At 48.4% G+C, this 26,765-nt stretch overlaps 1 protein-coding gene across 1 annotated transcript in view; it reads left to right on the top strand.

Moving 5' to 3' along the window:
- LOC135827632 (uncharacterized) overlaps positions 1-25,804 on the top strand; it is a 72,259-nt gene extending 46,455 nt beyond the window's left edge. The window contains exons 20-35 of the mRNA XM_065340099.1: positions 150-260; positions 973-1,257; positions 2,612-2,721; positions 4,625-4,913; positions 5,198-5,461; positions 5,904-6,794; positions 7,866-8,138; positions 10,437-10,703; positions 11,175-11,441; positions 16,970-17,239; positions 17,440-17,703; positions 18,409-18,675; positions 19,084-19,359; positions 21,077-22,045; positions 24,091-24,357; positions 24,846-25,804. Of these exons, the coding sequence (XP_065196171.1) occupies positions 150-260; positions 973-1,257; positions 2,612-2,721; positions 4,625-4,913; positions 5,198-5,461; positions 5,904-6,794; positions 7,866-8,138; positions 10,437-10,703; positions 11,175-11,441; positions 16,970-17,239; positions 17,440-17,703; positions 18,409-18,675; positions 19,084-19,359; positions 21,077-22,045; positions 24,091-24,357; positions 24,846-25,264 (5,489 nt within the window). The 3' untranslated portion in view covers positions 25,265-25,804. The remainder of the gene's footprint in view (positions 1-149; positions 261-972; positions 1,258-2,611; positions 2,722-4,624; positions 4,914-5,197; positions 5,462-5,903; positions 6,795-7,865; positions 8,139-10,436; positions 10,704-11,174; positions 11,442-16,969; positions 17,240-17,439; positions 17,704-18,408; positions 18,676-19,083; positions 19,360-21,076; positions 22,046-24,090; positions 24,358-24,845) is intronic.
- The last annotated feature ends 961 nt before the right edge of the window (positions 25,805-26,765 follow it).

Genomic DNA, 26,765 nt, shown 5'->3' with positions numbered 1-26,765 from the left:
GAAACGTACCAAATCATACACACAAGAACGCAGCATTAAGTCGCTCGCACCAAGTCACCGGGTTTAACGTTGCAACATCCGTAATATATTGCTTGTGAATTTTACTGTACAAGTGGACTTTGTGTTGTTGTGTATTTTTTTAATATTAGGTGAACCCTGTTTCAATAATCCATGTGAGAATGGTGGACAGTGTACTGCCAGAGGAAGTTCGTTCGATTGTGCTTGTCTTCCTGGCTTCACTGGTGCTACCTGTGCAAACAGTAAGCGTCTTAGCCACTCCTGGGCCATGGCCACTTCACTCATGACTTCAGATCCATGACATAATCCATGACATAATCCATGACATAATGTAGATACTGTCACTGTCATGCGTTTCGGTTGCGGTATGACATTTAAAATGTTTAGAAAGGTTTGTGTTTGAAACCCCCCTTAGAAGGCAGGGACTCACCTTGCAAAGGCAAAGAACCTGGAAATTGAATTACAGTAAAACCCCTAATGTAGCTTTCCCTGTAGTAGGAAGGGAGAAAGTACATATTTGTTCATACTTTGCATGCAGTCACAGTTGGATACACGAGGCTCGAACCCGACTCATATGCACATCCAATATGTCAAACCTAGCCCCAAATCACTTTTTAGTGTATGGCTGTTATACTTTATTTATTTTATTTTATTCCAAGCAATACAAGGCTGGGGTAGCCAATGACCACTTTGCGTGGCGAATCTGGCGATTGAAGGGTTTTTATAGGCAACCACGGCTTTGCTATAGCATGTGACACAGTACATGCCTGCAGGATATTGGTGGAGTCAGCAACAGCTCCACTCGCACCTCAACTCCTCCTAGCCGTATCCTGGCCAGCCAACGAGACCATGTTGGGATATTCTGTTGGGCACAACCGAGAAATAAGGCCCTCCCTGCCATGCTACTAACCTATGATTATTATGATATATGTTTTCCGTTTTTTTTCCCCACAGCGGTACTAGGTGTCACTGTGAATCCTACGTTGATTGACATCAACGCCGACTCGTTCCAGTATGTTACTTGTCAAACATCGCAACCTCTTCCCTCCGGTAGCATTGCCAACTACATGCGCTGGACCACAGCGAATGGCCAGGCGATCGCGGGAAATCCACGCTTGATTGCCACCGGTGATCAGCTGATTGTATTCAACCCAACGGAAGCAGACGTGGGCATCTATAAGTGTGTTGTCACACTTAATGGTGTGGTATCCGAGGCAGAGTTCGCTCTCAGTTCAGGAAGTAAGTATCGTAAATAGCAGATAGCCTCCCACGGTTTGTAGGCCAACATGCTGGTGTGAAATAGCATGGCATTCCTTTCAAACAAGGAAATGTGGTTAGCATCAGGATGAGGATGGGTGCTTAGCAGTGCTTGTACAGTCTTGATGTACCCACCTCCGCCTTTCCGTGACATCCCCATCTCTTGCAATGAATGACATGCCAAGGGTTGCACACTTGAATGACATGCCAAGGGTTGCACACATGAATGACATGTCAAGGGTTGCACACATGAATGACATGCCAAGGGTTGCACACATGAATGACATGCCAAGGGTTGCACACATGAATGACATGCCAAGGGTTGCACACTTGAATGACATGCCAAGGGTTGCACACATGAATGACATGCCAAGGGTTGCACACATGAATGACATGCCAAGGGTTGCACACATGAATGACATGCCAAGGGTTGCACACATGAATGACATGCCAAGGGTTGCACACATGAATGACATGCCAAGGGTTGCACACATGAATGACATGCCAAGGGTTGCACACATGAATGACATGCCAAGGGTTGCACACATGAATGACATGCCAAGGGTTGCACACTTGAATGACATGCCAAGGGTTGCACACATGAATGACATGCCAAGGGTTGCACACATGAATGACATGCCAAGGGTTGCACACATGAATGACATGCCAAGGGTTGCACACATGAATGACATGCCAAGGGTTGCACACATGAAACACAAACTGCCACTACTGTAAATCAACAAATGTTTGGCCGGTGAGAAACTTTGGCCGATCTCGAAATGAAACTTTTGGCCATCATTAAACTTTGGCCGGTTAGGGTTTTCAAAAAGGAAATCAATCAGTAGTTAGTGCTCTCACATGCATCCATCCATCATTTGCCTCTATGACAAACTTGGGCCGGCGATTTACTTTGGCCGGTTGGTACCCAGCGGCGAAATCAGCAAAATTAAATCGCCAGCGAAATTAGATGATTTACAGTGGCTGGATGGGTTGCTGCTCCGAATTTCATGCCTATGGCAGTATTATCGCAACACTGCTACTGTCTTGCGAAAAACATGTAGATATGCATGCTACATGTAGATATGCATGCTACATGTAGATATGCATGCTCCATGTAGATATGCATGCTACATGTAGATATGCATGCTACATGTAGATATGCATGCTACATTTTGTATTGGGCAGCACAAGCACTTCTAACAGACCACACTATAGAACTTGACCTGAGGGAACAAACATGACCATTGATGTGTATGGACATGTTCCCAGTGTATGAGATGTGGAGTGTCACAGAGTGTGTCATGAGCACAATTCCTTTGTGTTTGCTTCTGTGTAGGCACACCAGTAACCACAAGACCGCCGATTCCAGCACCAACCACGGCACCACCTGCCCCGCCAACTAATCCCACGCCGACCGAAAGTACCATTCCGATCGGCTTCTTTACTGTAAGCTATTGCCCAACAGACATAATAATATTATGTACCCCATTGGCTATTACTGCAGAACGTGCTATGCGCCTCACAACTGCTGATGCTGCGTGTGATGTAGGTGGGGTGTTAGCGTGTGTGTGTGGGGGGGGGGGGGGGGGGAGGGAGGTGTGCGCAGGACTTTGAAAAATACATGTAGCTCACTATTGACAATTGAGGCTTGGAAGGGGGGTGTTTTGCTTTCCTATCGAAAGTGTGCACACAAGCTGAAACGTTCTGAAGGGAAACCTAGACTGATATAAGCAAGATGACACAACATATTTTCTAAGGGATCCGTGGCAGGCCAGATAGACTGTGCTACGTGAAGCACATGTTTGCGGTATGACCCGACCCTATGTACGGCTTACGTGTAAATGTGGATAATATGCATGTACATGAACAGTACCAGTGGATGTGGTTGTACATGTGGATGTAACGTTACCTGTGGTTGTACAAGTGGATGGACCTGTGGATGGACCTGTGGATGTATCTGTGGCTGTGGATATAACGTTACATGTGGATGTACCTGTGGTTGTACATGTGGATGGACCTGTGGATGGACCTGTGGCTGTGGATATAACGTTAGATGTGGATGTACCTGTGGTTGTATTTGTGGATGCACCTGTGTCTATGGATGCACCTGTGGATGTACCTGTGGATGTGGATGTGGATGTGCCTGTTGATGTACCCGTGCATGTCCCTATGACTGTGGCTGTGGACGTTGTTATATTACCTGTATATGGCATGGCTAGCTTCAACTTCAAGTCAGCCTTATGGCCTTCTTATGGCCCAAACGTGTACTTGCTGAAACAAGGATCAACATTCTACGGGGTGAATGTTTCCGCACAACTGGCTACACGCATGCGTTCAGTATCAATCCACTGGCTACACGCATGCGTACAGTATCAATCCACTGGCTACACGCATGCGTACAGTATCAATCCACTGGCTACACGCATGCGTACAGTATCAATCCACTGGCTACACGCATGCGTACAGTATCAATCCACTGGCTACACGCATGCGTACAGTATCAATCCACTGGCTACACGCATGCGTACAGTATCAATCCACTGGCTACACGCATGCGTACAGTATCAATCCACTGGCTACACGCATGCGTACAGTATCAATCCACTGGCTACACGCATGCGTACAGTATCAATCCACTGGCTACACGCATGCGTCCAGTATCAATCCACTGGCTACACGCATGCGTACAGTATCAATCCACTGGCTACACGCATGCGTACAGTATCAATCCACTGGCTACACGCATGCGTACAGTATCAATCCACTGGCTACACGCATGCGTACAGTATCAATCCACTGGCTACACGCATGCGTACAGTATCAATCCACTGGCTACACGCATGCGTACAGTATCAATCCACTGGCTACACGCATGCGTACAGTATCAATCCACTGGCTACACGCATGCGTACAGTATCAATCCACTGGCTACACGCATGCGTACAGTATCAATCCACTGGCTACACGCATGCGTACAGTATCAATCCACTGGCTACACGCATGCGTACAGTATCAATCCACTGGCTACACGCATGCGTACAGTATCAATCCACTGGCTACACGCATGCGTACAGTATCAATCCACTGGCTACACACCTAGTACAGTATCAAACTGTCTTCGAGCATACATTCTCAGGATACTCTCGTATTGTACCGGTAATAGAATTCCAGGAGCAGCTGATCTCAAGATCTCAAGAGTGCAGTGTGAGCAAGACAGCGTGAAGGTACAGATGTTGTAAACTGCACAGGCTAAAGTGGACAGTGAAATTTCATATGTCTCTGCTAGAATACTCATCTCTGGCCATCATATCCGTACATGATTGTATTGCTATGCTGTAACGGTGTTTAGGTTACCATTCAGCCAAGCAGTGCAGTACGGCGGCCCACAAACGACACCGTGCTCTTCTGTCGCGTGGAAGCTCTTCCTTTCGGATACACTGTTGCCGGTAGGACATGGAGCAGGACAGACGGCAGACCACTGCCGGCTAGTCGCTCAAATACCTTCTCCAACGGAGCCATCATTCGCATCAGCAATCATGAAATCAGCGACAGTGGCTCGTATATGTGCACAGTGGAGGCCAGGAATGCCGATGGTGTTTCAACGTCATCAAGCGCAGTGGCTAGAATACAGGTTACAAGTAAGGCTGATGCCAATGTATGACTCTTTCTTTCCTCAAGAATACCTTATCAATGGTCAATGGTAATATTCATGTATATGTACTGGAAAACATGGGGAAATGAAGCGAAGAAGTCAAACCAGTGCAAGTTATACATAAGTCGAACCAGTGCAAGTTATACAGCATAAACCGGTTAGTTAGAAAGGCACGTCTTATTGTCTGGCATATATCAATATAACCTTTACAGCTGTGCTTATGTTTCTGGCTGTATTCTCAATTCATTTTTGTTTGTTTCTTCAATGCAGCTATCTCTGTGAGGCTATCACCAAGCAATGTTGCACTTAGTCAAGGTGGAAACCAGCTGCTCGAATGCATTGTCACAAACCCCCGGGGTGGCAGTATTGGCGGCACGATTAGCTGGCGACGAGAGAACTCCACAACCCTTGACCAGCACAAGGGTCGCTATTTGCAGATGAATGCCGTTACCTCAGCCGATACGGATATCTACTGCTGCTCAGTTGATGCTGGCAATGGAGAAATGATTGAAGACTGCACTATTGTTACTGTTGGTAAGGGAGAAATGACACGATTACCCACAGCTAGACCAGCCCGGATAGCCACACACATTGAGAATGCCTAGCTTGACCTGACATGCCCGTCTGGTTGTGCATGTACAATATGGGCCAATGACACCCAACCCCTGGCTCGAGAACTGTATTGCGAGTAGCGTTGGACAACATTGAAGTCCTGCACTAAGAAATCATGCTCCACAGCTCAGGGTGTTAAAAGGGCGGCTAAGCTTCACAAGGGACAGGGGTATCATGGCATAGGCCAGCAAGGTGGCTTGGCTAACTGTGGCTGGGTACTCGTATGCCGAGACACATTGTTACCGAATATAATCACCAGCCAGCGACACTTTTCTCAGTGTTCTGGAGTGTCTCAAGTCATGTCTTATTCCAATCCTTGTTGTATTCCTTGTTCCCTGTTTGTTGCTCGCTCCAATCATGGCAGGTGACATCTGTATTGCACCGGACGGCAAGACCATGAGCCTTGAAGAGTACCGCTACATCAATGGCAGCCAGACAGTGCGTGAAGCTCGTCTCAACCCTGCAGCAGACATCATCTTCTTGGTTGACGAGTCGCGCTCTATGTTACAGGAGCATGCCTGGTTGGAGGATATCAGTCTTGGTTTGGACAGGACTCTCCAGTCTGAGGGAATCGGCTCGGGTATCTTACCCAACCTCTTCTGTATGGTGGGCTTTGCCCACCCACCCGATATCAACGGCCGTGTTATTCGCATGGAGAGCGGCCAAGTAATGGGAGATGCCTCAGAGTTCAATGAGATTCGCAAAGACATTGCACAGGATGGCCGCACTGAGGACATGTATTCCGCTATGCAAGTGGGATTTGATAACTGTGAACTGCGACCAGGAATGGCATGTCAAGTGATTGGAATTACCGACGAAGGTCGCTCGCCGCTTGTTGATGAGCAGTTTGCTGATATGAAGCAAAAGCTTGAAGAGCGTGGCTGCATTCTGAACGTTGGTGTCAACGAACAAATGATGTCCTATCACAAGGATCCGCCAGAGCCAGCTTTGGGCATTAGCAGCAACAATGATAGTGCCATTGAGAGGATCGGTGGTACCTATGAGCTAGTACGTGGCAAAGGATATCCATTGGCGCCCACTGGGCATGGCACAACGCACAAGGACTACGTCATGCTGGCGTTTTCAAACGGCGGAGCGGCCTGGGACCTGAACGAGCTGCGCAAGGGAGGCAACACGGCAGACGCCTTCACCAAGGCTTTCATTGACTTGAAGGTGCGCGAAATCAGCCGTCAGACGTGTCAGCTATGTCACTGCACCAGTAGCCCGGCACCCTTCTGTACACCAGGATGCTTGGGTAAGTGAAACACGTTCTTGCATGGGAATACCTGTGCATGCTAACAGTTCTTGATGAAGTACTGCTGCCGTATAGCTATCAACATTTACCAGTACAGGGCAAGCCACCAGGTCAGGGGTAGAGCTAAACATTTTAAAAAATAAAAGTATAGGTGTCACAGATTGGCAGGCTTCGAAGTACTTGTAGGTGAAGAACCAACCACATTTCTGCTTCTGTGGGACACCATCACCCCAGAATTGGGCATCAGGTGCAGCTCCTAAAAACTGGGGGCAGGATAGATCACATTCATCAACCAGAGGCCAAAGGCCAAAATGTCATATTCCGCGTCCATGTTACCCTTACCTCAAGGTCCCAATTCACTGTGCGTTGCAGCACGGTTCGAAAAATCCACCCGCTTTCAAGCTGGACTTCATCCCAGTACCTCTCGTTTCTCATTTATGGTCTTAGACCAACCCACTGCGCCTGCCTAACTAAATTACAGATCTGAATTTCAAAGCTCAAAGATTGGACTGTCTTCTTGTGATATTCTGAGATGGACCATCAGAGATATACATCATCACGATTAGCATGGGTGATATCAAGAACGTTGTTTGCTGTTTTGTTGTCTTTCGTTAAAGAGCGCTTGTAGTCATAAGCAGGTTTTATGAATTAGCTTTCTGCAAAACTTCCACTTGAATGCCGAGTAGTATCTGTAGGCTATTGTTCAAATGATAATTATGCCTCTTCCTCCCGCTTATACTGGTGGTCCTTTGATTCTTTTCCTCATGTTACACTATTTACCTAGGATGTAGCTGCGAGCGTGCTTTTCTTCCGCTCATTTCTGGCAAACTGCTTTGGTGTTGAGTGTGATTACTCTGCTACTGCTTTGGTGTTGAGTGTGATTACTCTGCTACTGCTTTGGTGTTGAGTGTGATTACTCTGCTACTGCTTTGGTGTTGAGTGTGATTACTCTGCTACTGCTTTGGTGTTGAGTGTGATTACTCTGCTACACCTGCTACTGCTCCATGTACTGAACAGTTGCGCTCTGAGCTAAAAGGTTGAATTCCTGCCGTTTTTCTGGTGCTGTTTCAGGCGAGCCTCCATTCGTGGATGCCACGGGACCCAAGAATGTAACATACGGAAGCGATGTATCAATTCTGTGTGTTCCAATCGGTGGGATACCCGTTCCAGAGTTGGATTTCCAGGGATCGGAGAACAGTGCCCTTCCGCCGCGCTCTGAGATCCGAGACGGTCTCGACTCCAGTGTGCTGCAGGTCACTAATGCACAGAAGAGTTTCTGTGTGGACTGCACTGGAACTAACCTGGAAGGAGAGCACACTGACACCCACTGTGTGGATGTACTCGGTAAGTCGGACATGATCCAATGCATGAAACCTCTTATCACAGTAGCCTGTGAGAGCTGCAATAGCCTTGGCCATGGTGACATTTCCAACACAATTGGGTACGAATGTACTTTTTTGGAAACTGAAACTGTTTGGATGTTACATCAGATGTTCTTTAAAGATAGCTTGCATAGACCTCGGCCCTACCGGTAGGACCCACTGGTAGGGCCATCATACACACATATACATGTACAAGCTGCACGGCCTCTGTTCGAACATTCACCTAAAACTTGACCCTAAATTGTTTCTAAGGGGCTATTGAAGGAGTCCACAAATTTTAGACATGATGGTGCAAGGCATATTACGAAATTCCATGGCAACATCCCATGGTAACCATGGAAACAGAGCATAGAATTTGCATTCTATGCCATGGCAGGCTAAGAAAGACAGTAGGTCCTCACCACGACTGATGATCAAAATTCATTTTGAACCGAGTTGCTAGCGCTCCGACAGGAGAATGTGCGGCCATTTTGGAAATTGATAAAATTGCACCTATGCAATGCACTGGACAGAGTCTTGTACTTTGCGCCATTACTTAGCCTCACAAAGACCTCATCTGAACAATTGTTTCAAGAAAATTTCAATCAAAAGCAATTTCGCAGCGCGATTTCTTGGGTCTTACCGGTAGGACGGCATGCAAGCTATCATTAAAGGGGAAGTTAAGGCAAAAATAAAATTTTCACCAGTTGTAGTCTTCGGGGTGCTGAGTCGAATGGTCTTGGTCCGAGAAAGCTGAAACGCTCCCTTCCTACTTGAATCCCAATCGAACTCGCGCACTTCCACCGAAACTGGGTGACTGCGCCCTACTAGATGGGGATTTGTATGCAAAATGTCACTAAAAGCGCCATTTCGTTCTTACAAAAGCACGGATGACCGCGATTGGCCCATATGTTGTACTCTTTTGGACGCTGAGTCGACTGGTTTTGGTCCGAAAAGGCTGCGATGCCGCGTTCCACCTTTATTCCCAATCGAACATGGTTGAACAAGCGGTCACGTGCTCCTGGGTGCCCAAATCACCTGGTCACCACGCCAGCAGGCGACAACTTTCACACCAAGGTTCAACTCGAGTTCAACTCGAGTGACACGACTGCACCCAAAAAAGGTCAAACAGGCTAGTAAGTTGTACCCTGCAGGCACGGTGACCAGGTGACTGGTGTACGCAGGAGCACGTGACCGCTTGTTCAACCATGTTCGATTGGGAATAAAGGAGGAACGCTGCATCGCAGCCTTTTTGGACCAAACCCAATCGACTCAGCGTCCAAAAGACTACAACATATGGGCCAATCGCGGTCATCCATGCTTTTATAAGAACGAAATGGCGCTTTTAGTGACATTTTGCATACAAATCCCCATCTAGTAGGGCGCAGTCACCCAGTTTCGGTGGAAGTGCGCGAGTTCGATTGGGATTCAAGTCTGTCCCTCCAGAAACTTGCGGAGACATTTCGGAAATATCGCGGCAAAAGTTGCGAGGTAAAATGCCACAAATTGCGGGGAATATTGCGGATTTTGTCAAATATTGCGGGATTATTGTGGTAAAATTGCGGCCGATTTGGTACTTGTACTGTAGTGGTGTACGATATGTACAAGTCGTACAGCATAAATCATGCATGACAAAACAGAATGTGTGCTGCGCTGACTGTGTTCAACTGCCTGACAGGAGCTTGCAAGACAGCTTTCCTCCATCCTCGGACAACACTCGACGCGAGCCTTATTTTGAGACTTGTCAGCCGCTGATTTGCCCAGAAACTTCTCCATTCTGGTGTCGATCTCACAAGTAAACTACTGACGAGCTTCAAGAACTAAACAACATCGAAGAAAGACTCGAATATCGCGGTTGCTTTTCAAAATATCGCAGTGCTTTTCAAGTATCAAGGACAGTTTTCTACAATAACGCGGATGATTTTTCAAATATCGCGGATATCACGAACTTTTGTTCAAATCGCGGAAAACAACGCGGCCGCAGAATCGCAAGTTCCTGGAGGGACAGTCAAGTAGGAAGGGAGCGTCTCAGCTTCCTCGGACCACGACCATTCGACTCAGCACCCCGAAGACTACAACTGGTGAAATTTTAATTTTTGCCTTAACTTCCCCTTTAAACTATTAATACCCTATTGCTCTGATCTAATCGCACAACCAACAGTGCTGACGTATTCTGTGCGTGGATTCCATTGATTATCATCATTGACCACTGCTGTTTCACTTCGCAGGTGATCATCGGTGATCTGAGAAAATTGCAATATTGTCTGCTCTTTGCTCACAGCTGAACCGCCACAGATCATGCTCACTGGCTCCAATCGCGGCGAGCCGGTCGTGAATGGAGATACAGTTTCCCTGACATGCGTGCCAGTTGCTGGAATACCAGACCCGACTGTCAGTTTCACCAGCGTTCTTCCAGTCAATGCACGTACGCAGACAATTGGTAACTCGGTGCAGGTCATTGTGGATAGGGCAACGGCTGATTTCTGTATCAATTGTACCGGCCAGAATGCGCTCGATTCAACCACCAAGCAGATTTGCGTCGATGTCAGTAAGTTAGTGCTGCTGACCTGACACCATGTAATTCTAACACCATAATTTAGCCTGTAACACATCACCGCATATGCTGTGGCTAAGGGGGACTTAACATAGTATGGCCATGCACACTTGTACACATCCATCCATGTGTTTTCTGGGAATATGCAGGGGAGTGTTTGAGCGGCCGAGTGTGTAGTTTACTACTGCTGGCAGCGGTGGTTCTTCAGAAATACCTGGACATTACTAGCTCTCTCGCCTTCGGGGTGCACATTTTTCTCTTATTTCTCATGTCTCAAACTTCTGTAAACAACCCCCTTGCTAATTTATATTCCTGTGCAACTTACACCTATAGGCTATGCTGGTGACTATTTGGCAAGGCAAGGAGAGTACAATATGCAGGTAGTACCAGATTGATTCAATGTTCATTGTCTTCTACCAGCAATCATTGCAATGCATGCTGTGTTGTGCATGTTCTTTTGTACAGTTACTCCACCAGACGTGAACATTGCTGGCGGTGACGAGCCTGCTCCCAAAGGTAGCGCAGTCACATTGATTTGCCTTCCCGTCGCTGGTGAACCAGATCCAGTAGTCAACTGGGCTGGTACACTGCCACCTGGAGCACAGGTTGGCGATACTGGCGACGGAGCAGTCACTCTCACCATACCAAGCGTGGAGCAGAACTTCTGCGTCGACTGTGTTGGTACCAACCAAGCTGGTGATATCACGAAGACCAAGTGTGTTGATGTCCTTGGTAAGCCAAATGAGCGCTAAAATGAGCGACGCTCTTTTCATTCTGGTATTTACGTCTGCTAGAGACTTTTACTTCTATTATTTTTGATTAATGCTCACCGTGCGATACTATTGGAGATGAAGTACTGTTTTTTTTAGATGAAGTTCTATTTTTGGAGATGAATGCAAGTACATCAGTGGTGTAGGAAGATGTTTTGGTTTGGGGGGGGGGGGTCTGACTTGCAGGCAATGCTCTTCTCATATACTGATGTATACAATCATGTTGTACATGTACCGTTAGCCCCATCCCTCACACAAACAAGTCAACAAAGAGGCATCTTTGGATTGAGGAGTGCTGGTTTCGAAACAACTGGTTTGAAGCTCAAAGTAGAGCTGGTGTTAGCTCAGAGCAGAGCTGCTGTTAGCTCAAAGTAGAGCTGCTGTTAGCTCAAAGTAGAGCTGCGGTTAGCTCAAAGTAGAGCTGCGGTTAGCTCAAAGTAGAGCTGCGGTTAGCTCAAAGTAGAGCTGCTGTTAGCTCAAAGTAGAGCTGCGATTAGCTCAAAGTAGAGCTGCTGTTAGCTCAAAATAGAGCTGCTGTTAGCTCAAGGTAGAGCTGCTGTTAGCTCAAGGTAGAGCTGCTGTTAGCTCAAAGTAGAGCTGCTGTTAGCTCAAAGTAGAGCTGCGGTTAGCTCAAAGTAGAGCTGCTGTTAGCTCAAAGTAGAGCTGCTGTTAGCTCAAAGTAGAGCTGCGGTTAGCTCAAAGTAGAGCTGCTGTTAGCTCAAAGTAGAGCTGCTGTTAGCTCAAAGTAGAGCTGCTGTTAGCTCAACGTAGAGCTGCAATGCTAAATGGATGTAGTATAGCGCAAGGCAGAGCCGCAGCAAATAGCTAGATAACACCAGTTGTGAGAGTGGACCCGATTAGTGGGTATGATAATTATGATGGTGTGAATAAGTTGGATAGGGAGGGATGGTGGGAAAAGAAACACTGCTGAAGCACGATCCGTTGTCTGGAAGAGCACAACAGGGCAAGCAAGATTTGTTTTTCTTTTCCGCAAAATGGGCTGGTGCCATTTGTGATTACGCAGCAAAACAAAGCGCATGACGTCAGTCTTGAATGCAGTACAAAGCAATGCAGTGCAGCGTGTGCGCTAGTTCGGATTGTTGCTAACAAGTACTAGCACAGCTAGTACACCATTAGCCCCATCCCTCACACAAACAAGTCAACAAAGAGGCATCTTTGGATTGAGGAGTGCTGGTTTCGAAACAACTGGTTTGAAGCTCAAAGTAGAGCTGGTGTTAGCTCAGAGCAGAGCTGCTGTTAGCTCAAAGTAGAGCTGCTGTTAGCTCAAAGTAGAGCTGCGGTTAGCTCAAAGTAGAGCTGCGGTTAGCTCAAAGTAGAGCTGCGGTTAGCTCAAAGTAGAGCTGCTGTTAGCTCAAAGTAGAGCTGCGATTAGCTCAAAGTAGAGCTGCTGTTAGCTCAAAATAGAGCTGCTGTTAGCTCAAGGTAGAGCTGCTGTTAGCTCAAGGTAGAGCTGCTGTTAGCTCAAAGTAGAGCTGCTGTTAGCTCAAAGTAGAGCTGCGGTTAGCTCAAAGTAGAGCTGCTGTTAGCTCAAAGTAGAGCTGCTGTTAGCTCAAAGTAGAGCTGCGGTTAGCTCAAAGTAGAGCTGCTGTTAGCTCAAAGTAGAGCTGCTGTTAGCTCAAAGTAGAGCTGCTGTTAGCTCAACGTAGAGCTGCAATGCTAAATGGATGTAGTATAGCGCAAGGCAGAGCCGCAGCAAATAGCTAGATAACACCAGTTGTGAGAGTGGACCCATGAAACCAGCACTCCGTTAGCTAAGCACTATTGACGCACAGCAAGGGTCAATTAATGTCAGCACAGGCAAGCATTGTGCAGCTAGAGTTCAGTAGCTTATTACTCACCCGAGTTGGGGATCATGTCATCCATGGCACGGCAGCAAGCCGGGACGATAGCTGGCGCTTACCGCTTGTTGTAGTCCGGATGTAGCATAGACACGCATCGCTCTTTCCACTGACCTGCCACTCGGAAGAAGGAGTCGGGGGCACTAGCCATAGCAGCGGTGGTGGCTGCACCAATGTGGACCGAATGCCCGGAGTAGTTCGACTGGGATGGTACACCGGCCGCAGCGACAAGAGACCATACTGTTACTGTGAATGACTGCCTGGTCAGCTGCTGTCTGTTCGAGAGTACGAACAAGAGTTGCTCCGGTCCCTCGCGACACATGGGTAGCTAACAATGGTACGGACCGGGCAGTACGGCGGTACAGACGGGCCAATGTCACTAGTAACGCCTTTACCGAATGGGTCCGTCTTGGATGAAAGCAGGAAGAGTTGCAGGCGTCTGTCACCAGGGGAGCTAGTACAGCCCCGTGTGATGCCATTAGTGAATTCAGCACACCGAAGAAATCCAAAGAAGCAGCATGGCGGCTTGGTAGAGCAGCTTGTCATGGCCATTCAGGATACTACTTTTCCGGCGTGCATCCGTCAGGTGTCGTAGGATTGGCATAGTTATAGGAAGGTGAGGGGTGAGTACAGCCGTACCATGGCATCGCTGGATGCCCTTCAACGCCCTCTTCAGAAGCCACGCATCTACTAAGGGGCCGGCAAACCCATTCTCAAGGTGGGCTTTATGCACCGCGCTCGCATACACAGATACAGTTCAGGGCACGCTGATCATAGTTCACGCATGAATGTGTGTCCAGGAACGATGACTCGGGCAGCAAAAGTGAGCTTCCCCAGGAGGGACTCGAGTTGACGCTGGCCGATGCTGCGCTCGCTGATAGTAGCCATGAGTGGCGCACGGATCTCGGACAGCTTGTCCTCTGGTAGCCGAGCTTCGTGGCGCTCGCAGTCTAGGACAATACCAAGGAAGGTCAATGATGGTGGTGGCCCTTCGAGCTGGGATGGAGCAAAGAGGAGTGCCGAGATACGTGAATGCCCGGAGGAGGATGGTGAGTTGCTGGTTGGCTGCAGCCAAACCAGTGGAGATATCGAGAAAGTCATCGAGGTAATGAAGCTGGTGATCTATAGCAAACTCGTGCTGCATGATCTAGTTGACTGCTGTGGCTACTGAGTCAAAGACGGCTGGGCTGGGGCGGAGGCCGAAAGGCAGAAAGCGCTCGTAGTAGTAGGAGCCTTCCCAGCGAAGTCCTGACGGCGGACTGGGATCTGCCGAAATGCACTGCGTACATCGAGCTTGGACAAATACACAGGCTGTGGGCATGACCTGATGATGTTGATCGCGTTGTCAATGCTCGCGTAGTGCAGAGAGAGCGGCTCGGCAGGAATGCTGTCGTTCGCGCCGGTGCCTTCCGGACTAGACAGATGGTGGATCATTCGCAGCTTGCCGTTCTTTTTGGGGATGGCACCAATACCAGAGCGGCGCATGAACTGAAATGGAGGTGACGGAAATGGGCCTGTGGTCTCGCTGCGGGCGCAGGAAGCAGCTAATTGCTCGGATATAAATGCCGAGTGAGTGAAAGCCAAGGGTAGATTATTAGAGAAACCCGAAATGTCGTGTTGGCCGGCAGATCCAAGAGTAAAGCCACGGCGCAGGCCGTGGAGAACATACGCAACACATGATTGATCTGAGTGGTTACGTAACAGGCGGGCAAAGTGGTCAGCTAGCAGTGTGGTGTCTGCAGAGTGTATAGGAAAGAAGCTACGTACCGAGTCAGGCGATTCGGTAGCCGTTCTGCTAGGAGCGGCGGGGTGGCCGATTGGCTCCGCGCTGCTGCTGGTTGCACATGATGCATGGGTGGTCCTTGCCACACTGGCTGCAGGTGTGGGAGAAGCGGCACGACGACGAAGAACAGCGACCTCCATTGAAGTTGCGGCAGATTTCTTGGCCGTCGCTAGTATGGTTGCGACCACTGGAGGTAAATGCTGCTGGCTTGGAGACGAAAAGGACACAAACCGCCCCTGGATGGAACGTCTTACATTGAGCGCATTTTGGGTGTGCATGGCTGTGACAGCTATCTGCCATAGGTTCACGTCGATGGTGTCCAACCTCTTCGTGCCTGGTTACTGGGCCACGAGCATCCGCAGCTGGCGGTCGTACTCTAGCCACGCGCTTGGGAAGAACTGGCGGTTAGCAGTCAGGATCAACTGCTGGTACGCAATCCGTTCAGCAGTTCAGCAGTGCGGTGTAGGGCAGCAGCCGTGATAACAGACATGTATGTGGTCCATGCCTCGAGCCGGGTAGCTACATGTATAATTATCGTGAACCTTGCGACGCACCTGCTTCGCGTCATCCGACTCAACGATATTTAGCTGGATATCGTTATTCGGGCTGTGCACCAGCCGGAACGTTGGGCCGGAAGTGTGCAAGAATGTCAGGCAACAAACTTGAAAAATCTACGAACTCCCCTCGCAAGATACGTTCTTGCACAGCCTTGGGCACAGCTGGTGCAGGTGGCTGATCGGGTGGGTTACAGGAGCTTGACCTGGCGTAGTGGCGGCAGCTGCCGCATTGCCTTGGCCTTGGGTGAGGAGCGGCACAATGCTCTCCGATAATAATAAAATGGCGGCCGACAAAGCCGACTACACCTCGTCCCGTACGGGAGCGCAGAGATCCGTTGAGCCCGCGTCACCTGAGCTGGCGGAGGAGGCATTGGTGCACGTCGGGCTTCTGGGCTCGCGAGCCGTGTCCGCACTGTCATGTTGCTGGTTCTCCCGGCCGGAGCTACCAAGGGCTAGTTGTGCCAGCAAACGGTGCTGTAAATACTTTTACTAAGTTTCCTTTCGGATTCAAGCCGCGCTGAGAAGGCTCGCCGCGGAGGGCTTGGCAAGGCATTGCCTTGACAGTGTCGACAGTAAGGTCAGACATACTGGAGAAATACAGTGTCGAGGTGACACTCGGGCTGGCAGCAAAGCTACGAAAGGAAAAGAAACACTGCTGAAGCACGATCCGTTGTCTGGAAGAGCACAACAGGGCAAGCAAGATTTGTTTTTCTTTTCCGCAAAATGGGCTGGTGCCATTAATTTTGTGATTACGCAGCAAAACAAAGCGCATGACGTCAGTCTTGAATGCAGTACAAAGCAATGCAGTGCAGCGTGTGCGCTAGTTCGGATTGTTGCTAACAAGTACTAGCACAGCTAGTACACCAGTATACCGGTAATCCTTGTACGGAGAGATGTATTCGTTCAAGTATTTCACTCTACATCATGATATACATCACGGTACATGTACGTGCACTGGATATGTATTATGTACATATGCGTGGAGCAATCATGAAACCCTAGTACTATTATAATTTTTATTCTACTGTTTGGTACCTCCTCCCGCACGTTCTACAACCTTTTCCAAGCTGGCCTGCATGCATCCTCGTACTCACCTTTTGTCTCCTTTTGTCACCTTTCGTTCCGTTGGCCTGGGTAGCTACTTGCGCGCCCATATTTGCCATAGCTACCCAGGCTCTTTATCTTGCATTCGCCCTGATGACTATTGGACAAAAATACTATTATTGGAGACATGTGTTGGTGACATGAGATTTTACTTCTCTTGTGAATTGTTGTTGTTTTCTTTCTGCAGCTGAGCCACCCGTTGTTGATGTGACTCGCGTGGGCACAGCCGAAGGGGATACTGTACCAAAGGGAGGTGACATTGTCCTGCGCTGCGATCCCATATCTGGTGTTCCCGAGCCAGTTCTCCGGTGGGAACGACTGCCGGCCAACGCTCAAGTTGGTGCGTCCGGTGACGCCATCACGGTATCTGTAAGCAATATCCAAGACGACTTCTGCGTGGACTGCGTAGGTCGGAGTGCTGCTGGCACTGGCCGTGACTCTGAATGCGTGACCATACGTAAGTACAAGCTACTTGTATGACAGTAACAACACTTGTGTGTTGAACTACGGGCGTTTATTTTTATTCACCACCCTGTTGGAGAATGCATTCTGTCGCGTCAAGGAGTAAAATGAAACCATTTCTGCCTCATTTTTCCTCGTGTTAGGTCTTATGAAGAACCGTGTGGCTGTTTAATGTTCTTTTTCTTTTTTTTGTAGATGAGCCGCCCCGTGTTCAAGTATCTGGCTCTAACAATGGCGAGCCGGTTGTCAGTGGCACAGAAGTGACATTCACTTGTATACCTCTGAATGGGATCCCCGACCCCCGTCTGTCTTATCCCAATGCCCCGTCTGGCTCACTTGCCCGACCCGATGGCAGCCGGCTACTCCTTACTGTTGCCAGTGCTACATCAGATTACTGTGTCAACTGCACCGGTCAGAATACTGCTGGCTCGCACTCAGACGCGGTCTGCATTGATATCAGTAAGTAGAACAGGGTTTGTGACCATCTGGACTACAGGTAGAACAGTGCCATGTTTATGTGGACCACAAGGAAGTCAGTAGTCCAGCTGGTCCATCATTTACGGGGGGGGGGGGCACGATCAACATTATTCTTGCAGCAGTTTGTACTTGCAACATTGGTTGGTTTGTAATTGGGCAGATATGCAGTAATACAAGCTACAGCTAGCTACACGTACCATTGGACTTTGTACACTTGCATTATATTCTGGATTCATAGTAGGCCGCTGAACTGGAATCCGGCCTGGGACGTTCAGTCCTCACATAACCATACTGAACAAATTTTGAACGAGTTTAGGGGTGCACAGGCTCCAACCCCCCCCCCCCCCCTCACGGGCTACATGCCTGGAAGTCCCATGACTCACGGTGTGGATTAATTGATGCGTAGATTGTATCATGTTTTATCCCAAGCAATACACATATGAAAATCACCATAATGCATGAACTAACATGCTGTTACTGCTTCAGCAGCGACATCTTCTGAAGGCCTCATAGTCCCCATTGTCAAGATCCTCACCTAATCCACATGATTTCAAGGGGTGCTGTGCTGTGCTGAGCTGGACACGGCACGGAAGGGCAGGGCAGTGCTGTGTGTTCTGTGCTGTGCCATGTGTCCTGATGCTAGAAGTACACATGCTTGTATTTTTCTCTGTTGTCATGATGATGCAGTATCTCCGCCCGATATTATCATCGGTGGTGGAGAGAATCCAGTTCCTCAGGGAGACCCTGTCAGTTTGGTTTGCCTGCCAATATCTGGTGAGCCTGGACCGACAGTGAGATGGACGGGTGCTTTACCACCAGGAGCACAGGTTACCAATGACCCTGCCACTGGAACTACTATCACCGTGCCAAGTGTTAACCAGGACTTCTGCGTGGACTGCATCGGTACTAATCAAGCTGGTCAAATCACCAAGACCAAGTGTGTCACCGTCCGCGGTAAGATTAGCTCATGGTATTGCTATCGGTCCCGTCAGATTCAGACTACATGTACATGAACATACGGCGCATCAAACGACTGTATGTAACTGATCATACATGTACATGACCGTACATGCACATGGATATACTTCAGTACATGCACATGGATATACTTCAGTACATGCACATGGATATACTTCAGTACACGCACTGCATTTGGATGTATTGTGTGAGTACACTGACTAGTTACAGCAAGCTGGCCTAGGTGGTCACGTGCATGCAAGATGAATGCTGCATTGACTTCGTGTTGGACTGTCGGCATTGGAGTAAGGTGATAGTGATGACACGCGAGGTTGCACAACCTCCACACCTTCTGCGGCTTAGTCTACTCACTGTACATGTACATGACTGCTATATATTCTGCAGGTATTCCTCCAAGGGTCAACATCACTGGTTCCAACAAAGGACTGCCAATCAATCAAGGGGCAGATGTTGATCTCATCTGTGAGCCTCTGGTCGGATTTCCTGACCCAACACTGTCATGGGATCCTTCTAGCCTTCCTGCCGATGCCATAAACATGGCGGTCAGTGGCAACAGCATCGGTATCACCTTGCGTAATGTTCAGGACAGGGTCTGTATTGATTGCCTGGGAACCAACCCAGCCGGAAACCACCGCGATACCGAGTGTATAACCGTACTAAGTAAGTTGAATAACTAGCGTGTAAAGCAGTATTTTCCAATTGTCCCTAAACTCCAATGCAGTCACTTGTAAAGCAGCTAGCAACTGCATGCACTTGTCCTTTCACCTCGGAACATTCCGTTTTTCGTTTCTAGTGCAGGTGTATTTCTGATTTGGTGCAGTTGATTTATTCATGATGTACACATGTATGTATCACACAGCCGTACTGGTCTGACTAAGCAACCAGTATTCCAGACTCCAAGTTTGTATTCGGCTTGTGGTTCATTCGGTTATGCAATGACCTTAAGAGTAGCTCCGGTGTGCAGTGTCCTCCGTATGTCGGATCTGGCACGACGTTGAGTACAGGTATGCCACACTAAATGTAGCAAATGCAGTGACATTCTCGCGCGTTTGTCCAGAGTACGAGGTATCACTTCAAATCATGAAGAAAACTTAGATCTCCATCTAGATCTTGTTCTACAGTGCCAGCCCGTGAACATTGTTCCCATCATTGTAACATAGCAGCGCTAGATTCTAAACAGGCACAGCAACCCCCCCCGTATAGCCAGCCCTGCACAACTCTAGCACTATGAACATTCGGCTGTGTACCCAGACATGGCACAGTATTATTCAGAGGTGCAAATATCACTGGTTGGCAGTGTTAGCACCAAACCTATGACATCACACTCTGAATTTTGTTTCCAAGGGTGAAACTTCTCGTAGGTATCAAATCTCCTAGTATCTGGTTAATTGATGATTGTATCACCTCCCTAGCATTGCATCACCTCCCTAGCATTGCATCACCTCCCTAGCATTGCATCACCTCCCTAGCATTGCATCACCTCCCTAGCATTGCATCACCTCCCTCGCATTGCATCACCTCCCTAGCATTGCATCACCTCCCTAGCATTGCATCACCTCCCTAGCATTGCATCACCTCCCTAGCATTGCATCACCTCCCTAGCATTGCATCACCTCCCTAGCATTGCATCACCTCCCTAGCTGATTGCATCACCTTCCTAGCATTGCATCACCTCCCTAGCATTGCTATGCAGTCTGTTGTAGTTTTGCTGCTTTCCCGTGACTCAGAGTGACACAAATTCATCACTCAGTACTTGGGTAATGTGTAGAGCTGCGAGGTGTGAGATTAACAGTATATTTTAAACATCTCACGCCAAACCTTCGCATGCTACTCGGTATATGAATGCTCGGGTGAGACTGAAAACAGCTTTACTTCACTCTAGTCTGGCTGGTGTTGCGATTCTGAGTTCCCTTACTTCATTGCACACCCTGATGAGCTGAATGAATGTTTGCAGTCACGGGTAGCATTTTCTGCAGTGATCTGGTAGAGGAAAAGTGATGCCTTTTGAAGTGCATGTTTGTCATGTACTTACCTCATTCAGGACCGGTGGAAGCAGTTTTCGATTGGTCTGGCCATAAGCTAGTCTTTCATACTTCGTGTATGATATGGAGCGGGGTATACACATGGCCACCTCAGCAGTAAACACACGTTGGTGGACAAACTTGTAGTTGGGTCCGGCCATGGCCTGAGCAACCGGACCGGTTCCGCCGGTCCTGTCAATGACAGCCCTGTTTCAGTAACATTGGTATCCACTGGGTGGTATGCAGACTTGAACAAATTCTGATCTGTTGGAACAGGGAAGTTTCTTCAGCTTCTTGGTAGTCTAGTGTTGGTATAATATTTGTATGTCTGCATGCTTTCTTGTTTTGTGACTTAGAGCAATGTCCACACCCGAACAATGGCCTTCCTCTTCTCAGCGGCCAGTCTGTGAGAAACTTCACCACCAGAAATGCTCCGCCACAGTTCGACTTCCCTGCATCAGCTGTGGTTGCATTTGTCGTGGACGAATCTGGTAGCATGGTGGGCGAGCACCGTTGGCTGGCTCAGGGAGGCAACATTGCGCAGACCCTGGAGAACAACTTGAAGTCACGTGGAGTTGGCACGAGAACTCCCAACCAGTATGGCCTTGTTGGCTTTGGCCATCCAGATCAGAATGATCCAGATCGGTATAATGGCGCTGTCCTGCAGGATTGTACCACTGCGCCAGAGGTACAGGCAAGTTTTGGTGGCCTATATCAGGATGGGCGGCTGGAAGACGGCTACTCTGCCATCTCCGTAGCTGTGAACCAGCTGAGCTGTATCCGGAACATCAACTCGCGACGTGCTGCCGGTGAGAAGGTTGCCTGCCAGGTTATCTTGGTCACGGATGAGGGACGTGATCGGCAAACTAGCTGGGAGTATGAATCCATACTGAATGAGCTGAGAAGGCGAGAATGCGTCCTCAATGTTGTTGTCTGGCAGCGGTTTGAAGGGCGACGGTCAGCGACCAGACCTTGGGAAGGAGCTCTTGGGTGGGCGTCCAGCGGAAAAGCAGTACTACCCGAACCTGGTGATAGTTACACCGTCGTCGACGATGGAAGGCCTGTAGCAATTACCGGCACAGAAAACACTCACGAGAAGTATGTCAAACTGGCTGCTGCTACCGGCGGCGCAGCGTGGGATTTGGAAAAGTTGAGGACCCAGCGTTACAGGCAGTCATTTACTAATGGATTTATTGACGTCAAGGTGCAGGAGATCATCATCCAGATTATTGGAATGTGCTACAATTGCCTGTGTACGGATGGCAGGTTGGATTGCACTCTACTGGAGAATGTGCCTGGAACATCAACTTGTCTGAGCCCATTGGGTAAGAAAACTGCAAGCTGTGTTTGTCGATGCCACGATGCCACGCGTTTTCTTTGATATAGCACTGCGAGGGTACATTTTCTTGTTGCACTTATTATTATTATTAGTGCTGAAACGATTATATCGATTACTCGTTACTTACTCGATAAGAAATAGATCGAACGGTTATTTCGATTTTATCGGCTAAACGAGTAGAATGGTACTTACGCTCGGTACGGGATTTCCACCTTTTGGGGGTCGCACAAAGCGTGCATGCATCGAAAGTGTTGCGAGTATGCCACGAATATGTACATGATATGACTGTACACTTGCAACATCGATGTACGTGTAAAGTACAAGCGCGATCTGAGAAACATCGACACGATCACCGTCACCGTCTTTTGAGCTGACTACGAGCTCGTACTTTTCTTACATACAGCATGCAGGACGGGCAGGCTCAGTATGTGTCTACAGACTACACTAGCTGCAGGGGCTGGAGTTCCCTCCACGTGCGAGTAGTCTTGAGCTAAAGACAGTAAAGTGGTCTTCAGTTCATGTTTTCCATTCTGTCAACGGTTCCCGAACCAGTTTGCTTGACGACGAGCTAGGCCTGGCGTCTGGGCCTATTTTGAGCATAGACAGCAAAAGCAACTAGTTACTTGTTGCCTTGGTGCGCCTCAAGTCAGCTCAACCGTCGAAATCCGCCAATCTGCACCCCTGGCCGGCTTCTCTGACTTCATCGTCGGGGACAGCGAAGTCATAGGCGAAGGGCACCATCAGCTCTTGGGTTGCAACCAGTGAATTGCCTCTGTCTTTTCTGTATTCGTCTGGTCAGTCCGAACAGCTGACGGCCTTGTTGCGAGATCAGACCTATGCGCCCGCTTTCCGTCGTTGGCGATGTTGGACTCGTAATTTTTTTGGAATTCACAGAATGTACATGTACTGATGTAGTTACAATAATAATCGTTTAGCCGATAAGCCGATCGTTATGGTATCAGCTAAGCCACTAAGGAAAAAACGTAATCGTTTCAGCACTAATTATTATTACACCTTCCAGTGGCTAAAGATGAATCAGTGCCAATATAGATGAGGAGGGGGCGTTTGCCAGCCATGGCTTGCAGGGCATACCTTGTTTTCTCCACAAATCCGCAGAGCATGTTGGAAGGCACATGCATTATGCTCTGTGAATCATAGGCTACTGTTCCAATGTGGACACTTCCGACTCGTTCAGGTCTAAGAATATTTTAAAATGTACTTGTACTAGGTGTGCCTCATGAGTAATAGCCATGAGAGTCAGTGTGCAGTATCAAGGGCGTCGGAACCGCACCGGCCGGGGCGGCCATGGCCGCCCCACTTTTTCGGCGTTTTTTTTTTTTTAGCACACTGCAACAAAGCGCGATGATCTCAGCGCAAACGTGGCAAATCCTTGTCCCCGATCGTGGTTTGTTGCAGAATCAAAAGTCCATGTACACTGAAATGGCACCAAATGCCTGGGAATGCTTGCAATTGGCTTCAATTTTTGAATTTTTTTCCCGGGGGAGGGTAATGTTTGTCCCCGATCGTAGCATCTTCTTGGTTTTTTGCAGAATCAAAAAGTCTTTCATTGTAGTTACCGTACACTGAAATGGCACCAAATGCCCGGAAATGCTTGCAATTGGCTTTAATTTTTGAAATGTTTTCCCTGGGGAGGACCCCCGGACCCCCTTCCATGGCCGCCCCACCTCCAAAGTCGTTCCGACGCGCCTGAGTATGTGGTTCTATACCAAGTAGAACAATAGATTTTATAGAAAAGAAAAAGGACCAAGGAACTACAAGTTACGCTATAATGTCCTTGGTCCTTTTTCTTTTCTATAAATTAATCCTTGCCTCTCCTTCCGAGTCCATTCTAGAACAAGAGATCACCAAATATCTTTGGCAGAAAGTTTGATGGAGGTGCAATTGGACATTGCTATTTGCACCTCCATAACAGCCATTCACACATTTTTTAAAGCACTCAGTCTCAACACTCGTGCACTCGTGTGTGTGTGTGTGTGTGTCTGTATCTGAATGTACCAATACCCTGTTCAGTGACCTCGTCCATCCAGGCAAGCGTCACACCCCAACGTGCTGTGGCTGAGCCGGGCGATCTGGTCGAGCTTGTGTGCCGCGCCGCTGGTGCTTCAGCTGGCACACCAGTTGCAGTCAACTGGTTCCCGCTGTCACCGAGAACACGCCTGTCCGGTGGTAATCTTATCATTCTGAATGCCACCGGTGGAGTTGACGACCAGTACTACCAGTGTCAAGCCAACAATGCTGCAGGCACCAGTGTTGGCGTCAATGTGGAGCTTACAGTTGGTGCGTTTCTCTCATGACTTGCATTTGCATTTGCAGTAGAAGTAGAAGTAGTCCTCGCCATTTTTCATTCCTGTGGAACCTCCTCCACCCCCCCCCCCCCCCCCTCCTCGAGCAACACCTTGTGCAAAATTGAGTACATGGGCAATATATTGCTTGAATGGACCATTTTTAGGCAGCACCTATGCTGTACACTATCCGCGATAAAGCATGTAGCATGGGGTATGGTCCTGCTACAGGAGGGATGCAGATTGGTCCTGACAAATGCATGATCCCTGGGAGCCGGAAAGTGGCTAAGGACCAGAGACTTGCTGTTTGCCATGTATAGAGAGTCATGTTACAGCAATTTTGAAGTGTACATCAGTGCAGAGAGATTGGTGTTTCTGCTAACCTGTTGAGTAATGAGTTCTCCTCATTCATTGGTGTTTCTGCTAACCTGTTGAGTAATGAGTTCTCCTCATTCATTGGTGTTTTCTTGCCTTATTTACTAGGGCCAAGGAGACCTGGAGTCACACCGTTGACTATTCGCCGCCCGGCATTTACTGTAGCCCCAGTTTTCCCACGTCAAACGACACAACCACCTCGACCACGTGTCCTACCGGGATTACGTGTCAGCAGTAATGTCAGACGTGTTGTCTCTGGATCCTCATTCACATTGTCATGCTGCTATGACGGTCAATATTATTCCTCGGCAGTTTGGCTTAAGAATGGCCCAGGCGGTGGCTACATTGATTTGCCAAGTGACGTCCGACAGGCCAACGGGCAGCTTATCTTCGAGCGAGCATCACCGCAACACCAGGGTGGATACGAATGTCTGGCTGTGCTGGAGAATGCTCCGGTGTTTGCCAATGCTCAGGTGACTTTCAACGGCGCGCTTGGCACAGTGGATGCAGCACTAAACCAGTGCTAGTTACCACCCGCGCGCGCGGCTACTTTCCACCCTCAACCTGCTGCTGGTCTACGCTAGCATGGCTCAATGCAGCCTTTGCACGTCTCTTCCATTATTATCGTCTCTTCCATTATTATGAATATCAGAATGCTCTCAGATCTGTGTATTACCCCCACCAGCAGTCATGATACTTTGAAGTTACATCGACATTCAATTGCATCTCCCGGCATCCAGCTACCAACACCTTTTTAAACATTTTGAATTGACCAGAATATTCACGAATTTATCACATGATTTTAGCTCCCTCCGTCACATGTATAAAATTCTCTTCCATCTGCAACCATGTTGTTTTGCCACCTTTCTTCATTTCCCATAATATGTGACACCTCTATACAGTCCCGGGCATGCTCACACATGATTCCATCGCAAGAGACAAAATCATAATGATCCATTCCACGCAAGCACACAGTTCCTGGTCTGGCAATACACCATGTGGACCCCAACAGCACACCAACCACCATTCCTGCTGTACGTGCATGTAACGCAGATTTCCAGTGCAGATTTCCTCTGTGCATTGTGCTGGGCAGTCTATGTGTGTGTGTGTGTGTGTGTGTATGCGTGTGTGACCGAGTGCATGTGTGTGTGTGTGTCCGCTGTGTGTGTGTGTACATGTGTACATTCGAGTATGTTAGTGCGTGTGTGTGTGTGTGTGCTGGCAGGGGTGTACTGTACTGGGCCCTGTGTGTATGTGCATCATGTGTGTTGGGAGGGGTGGGATTTTTGTGGGGGGGGGGGGGGGGGGGTTCACGGCACGATATTTCCTATAATACATACTGAGCATCAGTTGAGAGAGCCATAGACAACGATGTGACAAGAATTTCCCCTAGAATTCAGTCTCATACCCGTGACCTATCCCGTGCCCAGAAAAATGTGTGAATAGTAGACAATAATTATGGTGCAGCTGAAAGATTCTTCAAGTGACATACAAAGCGAGAAACTGACAGCTTAGAAGTGACAACAACTACTTCCTGCTAAGTCCTGTGTGTAGGCAGCCGCACGGGGTCATGTGACCTGCCTGCTAGCTGCATGCTGGTCATGTCAGTAATACAACTAACATCTCGTACATAGTGCTCCTCGGATAGGTAACTAGCATAATAATTATATTGATAACCATGCAGGTCTAGTTTTGCTGTTCTGATCTACTGCAGGTTTTTTTGGTAGAGTAGAACAGATTTTGGAAAAAATGGAGGATGGAAGTGCACAAACGCAGACCTATCCGATTTGGTAGATCGTCAATGCAAAGTCCGCACATCACCCATCTTTGCAATACTTACAGTGCAGTGCACAACTTGACATTGTGTAGGAAACGGCTCTATGTCCATGGATACAAGAAATCCCATGCCTCTTAGTCTACCAACTTCTACCAGCCTCAAACATGGTAGAGATGGTAGAGGAAAGTGGAATCTGTCGTTTCGGCTAGAAAATTGAATACATCTACATATACCACAAGTCACTTCTATAC

This window comes from Sycon ciliatum, chromosome 1 (genome assembly GCF_964019385.1).
Source record: "Sycon ciliatum chromosome 1, ocSycCili1.1, whole genome shotgun sequence".
Lineage (NCBI taxonomy): Eukaryota > Metazoa > Porifera > Calcarea > Leucosolenida > Sycettidae > Sycon > Sycon ciliatum.
This window is presented reverse-complemented; position numbering and strand designations above follow the sequence as displayed.